This window comes from Austrofundulus limnaeus, unplaced genomic scaffold, assembly GCF_001266775.1.
Source record: "Austrofundulus limnaeus strain Quisiro unplaced genomic scaffold, Austrofundulus_limnaeus-1.0 Scaffold37, whole genome shotgun sequence".
Classification (NCBI taxonomy): Eukaryota; Metazoa; Chordata; class Actinopteri; order Cyprinodontiformes; family Rivulidae; genus Austrofundulus; species Austrofundulus limnaeus.
In genome coordinates, this window is record NW_013952439.1 from 1,133,268 (window position 1) to 1,141,097 (window position 7,830).

General features: G+C 39.2%; 1 protein-coding gene across 5 annotated transcripts in view; it reads left to right on the forward strand.

Annotated features, from left to right (window-relative positions):
• Positions 1 to 77: 77 nt before the first annotated feature.
• gria3a (glutamate receptor, ionotropic, AMPA 3a) overlaps positions 78 to 7,830 on the forward strand; it is a 97,638-nt gene continuing 89,885 nt past the window's right edge. For 2 of the 5 annotated variants that reach the window (XR_001310095.1, XM_014006723.1), the window contains exons 1-2: positions 100 to 513; positions 818 to 976. Coding sequence is in view for 4 of the 5 variants with exons in the window: in XM_014006723.1 (XP_013862177.1) it covers positions 426 to 513; positions 818 to 976 (247 nt within the window). In the remaining variant the exon portion in view is untranslated. Of the gene's footprint in view, positions 514 to 817; positions 977 to 7,830 lie in introns of all 5 variants that reach the window. The other 3 variants (XM_014006727.1, XM_014006726.1, XM_014006725.1) reach the window with 3 other exon arrangements.

A 7,830-nucleotide genomic window follows, 5' to 3' on the forward strand; every position in this document is an offset into this window, starting at 1 on the left:
CTCTCTCTCTCTCTCTCTCTCTCTCTCTCTCTCTCTCTCGCTCTCTCTCTCCCCCTTTCTCACTGGCCCAATTCAATGGTCTCCATCCACAGTGAGAAGATCTGCTCCCCCTCTCTCCACCTCCATCTTTGAGATAAAACACTGGCTTTAGATTTCCAGCAGCAGCATCAGCAGCAGTGGGCTGGCGCTGCGGTTGCGCTGGCACACATTCACCGTGGGCGCACAGAGAGAGAGGGAGAGAAACTGAGAGACGCTCCGCATCTATTCTGTGGATTTCTTTTCTTTCTTTTTTTGCTTTTTCTTTCTTTTTWAAATTTTTTTTCAAATTTGCATCCAAGCCCTCTGTATATCTACATGCTTCTCCTTGCTTTGCCTCACTCGCACACAGACCAGGAGTTGATTTCACTTCCCGGAGGAGAGAAAAAATGTGGAATCGCACAGTTGCTGCAGTCTTTGTTATTTTTCATTTGTGTGGGGAGTCGTTGGCAGGGTTTCCAAACCAAATCAACATTGGTAAGTTCAAAGGTTTTCTTTTTATTTCTTCAGATATCATGAAATATCAAAGTTTTATGCCCTTTTTTCTTCTCTTTAATCATTAACCAACTTACTTAAGTATGAGGCTTGTGGGTTTCTGCTGGTCTGTGTCAAAACAGAGTTAAAATGCCAAAATGCCAGTTTCAGACTGCTTTCCTCTAACTTATAAATGACAGTGTGAAATCATGTCTTTATACTTGGGATTGAATAATGCAGTGTATGTTTGGACTAATTAGAGCTCTGTTGTGTGTGTGTGTGTGTGACATTTTCTTCCTTCCTGTAGGTGGACTGTTCATGCGCTCCACAGTGCAGGAGCACAGCGCCTTCAGGTTTGCTGTCCAGCTCTACAACACCAACCAAAATGTGACAGAAAAACCTTTCCACCTCAATTACAACGTGGACAACTTGGAGTCCTCCAACAGTTTCTCCGTCACACACGCCTGTGAGTCCGTCCCCTCATTATTTTTGCACTTAAATAAACCTGTGGATGTTGTTTAAATGGTATACCCCACAGTGATGCAAGAAAGGGATGTTCTGGGCTGCAACACAGGTTATATAAAGCTTCCATTCGTCTCAATGGCATCCAGAACACAGATGGTAATGAGATGAAACCGCTGTTTTAAAATGAAATGGATCATCCTAAAAAAGACTAAACCCACACTCCTGCCAAGTGTCTGGCTTGATTCTTTAACTCTTCACTCGTGGCATCCAAAATCCACCAGCTGGATGCTAGAAACCAATGGTTAATTAGCTGTACAGTCATTTTGTAAACAGAGGGACTCGGTAATTCAGAAGAAGCTGAGCGTCACTTAAATTGCTGTGCCTGAATCAATTGTAATTGTTGTTACATCTCACTCTAGCGGCTATTTAAACACACACACACACACACTGAACAGGGAAATTAAAACAATTCTGATGAAATTTTGAAGGGTACCCACACAGCTACCCAGCTTCCCTGAATACAGTTGCAGTGAGACAACTATGATTTTAAGCTTTAAAATTCTTAAGTTGGGAGTGGAAGAAGACTGTGTTGGTCACACGTGGTTTCTTTATTTCTACTGTGCTATAATGTAAAAAAAAAAAAAACATAAGACCTGTTTGAAATGATTCTTTACCTCCCATTACTGAAGAGAAAACTTTAGGCTTATTGAAGTTTATGAAAGTTTCGTTATGCTCTCATTGCACCCCAACAAGATTTACAAGAAAACCTTAAATCACAGTGAGTGACACATTTTGTTGTATTATTTGTATATGTTCTTAAAAATGTTGTGGGATTAGGAATCAAAAAGAAAAAATAAGTTGGTCCTCTGGATGGGTTCTTCTTTAGTGAAATGTTTCGTCTCTCGTCCAAGAGACTTCTTCAGTCTGATGAGTTTCAGGTGAACTCAGCTTTATAAGGACTGCCTCTACATGGACAAACTGGTTAGTCACATGCAAAAGAGGGCCATCGCCTAGCAATAGGCTTGATTAGCTCTATTGTTCATAGAGGGTCATGTGCCCCATCACCTGACTTATTGGTTTGGATGCTGTGGTTCTTAGGTGTCGTGTTATCTGTATGTAGTGAGTGCAAGCGGGGCTCGACGCCCCCTTGTTTTTGTCTCTCTTTCCCTCTTTGTGTTGGTATCATTGGGGCCCTGATTCACACCTTTTGCTCACAGGGGACTGAGTCATACTTGCAATAACAGGGATTAGGAAGTTTGCAAAAAAATGCTTCAGTCAGAGTACATCCATGGGAAAAAAGTCTACAAATTGTGATAATACTTAAACAGAGATTGTGTAAAAAGTGTTTAGGATATCAGTATGACAGTTTAGTCATGTAAAGTCCAACTTTTTGTAAACAGTTTAAACTTTATATTATGTTTTTTTCTGTAAAGTAACCCTGAACCCTAAAACTCCAAATTTGACTGTTAAGTCGTCCATTTTACCCAAATGTCATTGTGAGAAAATCGTGCAGGTTGTTAACTTTATCGACAACGTACAGCTACCAAAGCTCACAACATACTGTTCCCAATCAAGTTACCTGTTTTGATGAATAATTCACAATATTTTATTTTATGTTTTTGTTGTAAAAGAATGGGGCATGAAATTTGGACAAAAATTTTGATGGATACCAAACAGAATAAATGTTCTTTGACGCTTGTGCACTGACACCCATATCTAAACATTAGATAAAATGTCACATTTCACAATATTTTCRCTCATCAAATGCAGATCAAGAAAAGTAGGGACAGTTCATGAACTGAATCATAAAATAYTTCATGGCGACACCTTTCTAAAATAACCTGACATTTGTCAGGAAAATATATATCGTTGCTTTCAGTTAAGCTCTTCATGTTTCCTGAAAAAAAAAGACTTAGGAGAATATTTTAGGAAGTTGTTGATGTTAAAGGTTAAAAAAATACATATAAGCCTGCACCAAATGTAAGTTTGTGTAAATGTGTGGCATATTTAAGGGTAGTTGATTAAGCTGAAACTGTTGCGTCTGTTCTCTTTTAAACTGTTAAAATGATTGCTTTTATCTGTACATGTATCTCTATGATCAGAATCAGACAGGTTGAAACAGAGTTTTAGCATCTCGTTCGATTCTTCCAGCATCAAAGCGTCGCAGATTTTTCTATCCACACCTCTGGATATAAATAGCTTGTTGTATCAGCTGCTACATGCTGAAATCTGTGTGGTCATTTCCCCAAACGTGATGGGTCTGATATGACGGACTGTGGAGTCTGATAATTGGCCTGCTTGTTCCTCCTCCTGCCATGTAGGCTATCGAGTTCTATCTAGAGGATTCATTTATTTTTCTTCCCACCAACTGCACTTAACACTTCACGCTTTTGTGGATCAGCTGCAGCTTTCTGAACTCTTGAACCCAATGAAGTGAGAATAAGCTGCTAAAATAAAAGAAAACCAGGGAAACGAGCACAATAGTACCTTGTACACTCAGAGCCCACAGCTTTTTGGTTTTGTTGCTCACAAACTGCGTTTAGCAGTTTTAGCAAACTAGATTTCGTAGCGGTGGCCTGCGGCAGCCTTTCGGGGAGGAAGGCGCAGGTTTATTCACACCATGACGCGGCACTGTTCGACTAAAACCTCACACCGCCGGCAGCTAAGTAATTACACTGAAGCGGCTGCTGGGTCAGCGCTCAGCTTAAGGGCACGTCGGTAGTTGGTGCTGAGGAAGACGTGCTTATTACATGCTCGGATTGTTCAGGTCGGGAGGAGAGAGCACAAATTAGTGAAGATGTTCACAGTTAAAACTGACACTGACTTAACCAAAACCAATTGTTTTGGAAAGAAGCTTAAAGGGTTTTCTAAAGGATAAGTAGAAAACCGTAATAATCAGGGAGGGGATTAATTTCAATGTGATAAGCTGAGCTATTCCTAATACTCAGTGTAGTTGACAGAGAACACTAAGCAGCTCATTATGATGACGAGCCAGGGTCAGTTTGTGACTCGGAGATGCGCAAAGCTACAGATTTCCTAATATAACTGTCTGCATTACATGATGCAGCGCTTTTCTTGGCAAGTGTTGATGCAGCAAATGAATGTGATGATCAGGATTTGACACATTCTATTCTGGCGAGAACTACAGAATAGTCAGTGCTTTCCCATGACTCACCTCAACAGATTTGGTAATAATAGCAAGTGTTAAGATGGTAAATTTGCTCGTTGTTTCGTATCTTTAGGACTTTGATCTGTATTGTTCTTCATGGTTCCTTATGTTATTGTTGTACCAAGCGTGCCGTTTTATTTGATGTAAGGAATTTTATGAATTTTGCCTTGAAAGCTGCTGTTTATATAAATGAAGAATACTTACTTATAATTCCCTTAATATGTCATTTAAAGGAGGCATATAATGCCTTTAAATCCTTCTTTTTCACATTTTTCTCATTCAGTGTGGAACTGTAATAAAGTGGAACTGCAATGTTTTAAACTGAGTTCCTCCTTATTGTAACTCCACAAGCCCCTGTTTCACAACTTTTCTGAAGTGTGTCTCAGATCAACTTGTTTTGATGCTGTCTCTTTAAAGGGAAGAAGCATGTATTTTTCAGGCACACAGTTCAATTCTTTACCACAGTCAAGTAATTATGTTACCTTGAGTTGTTAGGAAAATTCTGTATATCTAAAAAATAAACGCCTTAAAATTGGCCTCTATCTCTTTAAGAACCTCCTTCACGTCAGCGCATCTTCACAACACCTCTTCGGGGGAGGGGTGCTCTGTGGTGTGGGAACTTGGCTGGTAGACTGAGCTCCTGGGAGGAGCTTTGTATAAATAGGCGGAGCTTTGTACCATCAAACATTTAGCAGTTCTGTTGCAAATACTGTGATGTAATAGTTCAGAAAACGTGGTAGAAAATCGAGAAAACTTAATGTGTTGAAAAATATGACCCAAACAAAATAAAGATATTTGCAGCACCGGGAGAGACTAAATTCAAAAGTTCAGCACTCCTAAAGACTCCAAGTATACAACGAAATATATTTAATGGCTAAAAAGTAGATTTTGCATGATATGACCCCTTTAAGGCCTCATATTCCTTGAAGGGACTCACTCCTGCCTCTCATGCCTCTCCAACAGTTCTTGCCAAAAACCACAAAATCTGTTAGTGCTCGAAATACATGTCAGGGTTGGCTCTTAACTACTGCAACACCAAATTTCAGCTCAGTATCTATAAAATTGATTGAAAATTGATTGAAGTAGTGCTTTATTTTTGTTTGCTAAAGTTGATAAGCTGTGGCAGTCATTTTGACTCTAAAGGTTAATCAGTTGTAGATATGCATCAGGTGATTATTTCCTGAATGTTTCAGTAAAGTAGATGAGTAAAATAAATAAATAAAAAGATTGTATTATTTACTTTTTATTCAAAGCTAATTTCTAATGGATTTTGGCTAAGCTAAAGCAGGACGGTCCAGCTGTCAGTAAGCTGGGTCAGTCTGTAATGATTGTTACAAATCCCTGATGGCACATAACTTCATTGATGGCAGTGAGGATCAATAGGTGGAAGGGCAGAGTCCAGCAGTGAATAGACTGTTTGTGTGTGGCTTTCCAGTTTGTTCTCCAGTACAGAAAAATCAATCTTCACCAAACTTTAATTTCCTCCAGGCTCCATTTGCCAGAGATGCAGAGTTTTCTGTTGTGACGCTTTCAAATGCAGATACAAAGATTCAGCAAACAAACCAGTACACCCGTTTCCAGTTGCACTGAATTGATTCCAGCAAAGAGATATTTGCTTTTGTTGTTGTGTTCATCGTCTCAACCACCAATTTGTGAGTGGAGTGAGGCTGCTGCGGGATGCATTGATGTGACACCTTGCTGCAGGCTACGACTGATTGCGTGCATAGATGCAGAAATGGGAAGGTCACATCCATTAAATCTGAGGTTAGGGCTGGGAAAATAAAAAAAATGAAAACAGTGGTAAGTCAGAGAGTGGTTCATCTAAATACACAGGGGAACACAGGAAAAGCCTTTATTCAAATGATTTGTCTTTAAATTCTGAGCTGTGCAGAGTAGATGTGGTTTTAAACAAAGATTTCATCTAGAAAATAAAGCCCGCATTTAAGTGTTTCTTTCTGGTGTTTGTTCTCTCCATCCTCCCTCTGCTGTGACTCAACCGGTGTGCTGCCGTTCAGACAGAGGCTAATGTTAGAGCACTTCAGTGTGTAGGCAACGGACAGTCCCACTAATGCAGCACAGACCAGTTCACGCAGCCAGCTCTCCTCCTCCTCTTCCTCCTTCTGCTCTCCTTCTTCTTCTACWTTGTTAACGCCGCGCTCGCTACTTTGACTCATCAGCGGTGTCAAAATGAGGACATTTTAGTCTTCGCAGACCTTGGATCCAGATTAGCATGTCAGATATTATGCAAATTTGATGGTTTTAAGTGAAAACGCTGCTGATGTGTTTGAATCTGTCTCATTATTGTTAGGAGCTTTTCTCGTCTTATTTACATAGAAGCAGGGACTTAAAAGCTGAACATGTAACAGGTTTTGAATCTCTTTTTGGAGCAGATTGTAATGCAGGAGAACCATTTTAAAGCAGAGGAAAGGTTCATTTTTGCTTARTCAAAGCATGTTGGCTGTGGGGGTTGGATATTATCATATTTTATTATAATTCTTTTGAAAGGAAACTCCATCAATTTGAGAAATGTTACTTTTTAATGGGAAATGAATTTATAATTATTGGCTAGATTCAATGTTCACCCCAAAAATCCCCTCAATATAAGGATCATTCAAGGAAGGGGACATCTTTTAATTAGTTTGTAAACAAAACTTTTCTTTGCCGCTATATAGTTGTATCTATCAAACTAGAATGGACCGCTCTGAAAGCTGGAGGGGGCGGGGTCTGAAGCGCCTCGGTTGGATTTAAAGGAACRTCATCACAACAGGTTGCTTTGAGACACACCTCAAAAAGGGGTGAATGAGGGGCTTGTGGAGTTACAATAAGTAGGAATTCAGACCGAAGCTTTGCAGTTCCACTTTATACAGACCTCAACCAAATGATTTAAATGAGACAAAAGAAAGATTTAAAAGCAGGATATGTTTACYTTAAACAAGGATTTATGAAAAGTAAATGAGAAAATAAAATTTTAAAAAATGGCCACCGTATATCTGCTGTGGTCAAACATTATGTACAATCTCACTCTCTTGCATAACTCTGAGATCTGTCAGGACTTTAATCATGTGGAGTATAAAACTCAGTTACTGTCTCACCTAATTTTAACTCAAGATCTTTAAAACGGACATAGTTAGGGATGAGGCTTGGTAAATGCAGCAGCCATCTAGAATTGGGGTGACTCCGAAGGTGAATCATTTGTAGCTTTGTACGTCTAGGGATTGAGTTTTGCAGGTTTCAGTGAAATCTGTTAACTGTTTGATGAAATATTTTGCTAACACAGCAAAACACACACAGGTTTGGCTTCAACCTTAAGAGTMAGTCATGTTTATCTGTGAGCAAAATATCTAATAAAACTGGGTGAGGATCTTTACTGTGTTAGAGGATTTCAAATGTAATCCTTTTTTTWWAACTTTTTTATTTTTTGAGGGGTTGGCTAGCCTTAAAATGTTCCCTAAGTGGGAAAAAAGGTTATGAACAATTATTATCTTACTGTAGCAGAAAGCTCTTTGAATGGCCTCAGTTTAGAGAAATAGTTTAATTCTGACCAAACGGACAAGCTAACAGCTAGGACAGCTAATCTGAGCTAACAGCTAGCCTCTACATAGCTAAGACCAACATGGATTGACAACCTAAAGCAACTTTAATGTCTACATTTTAAATCTTATTTTACCTTTTCTTTTCTTTTTTCA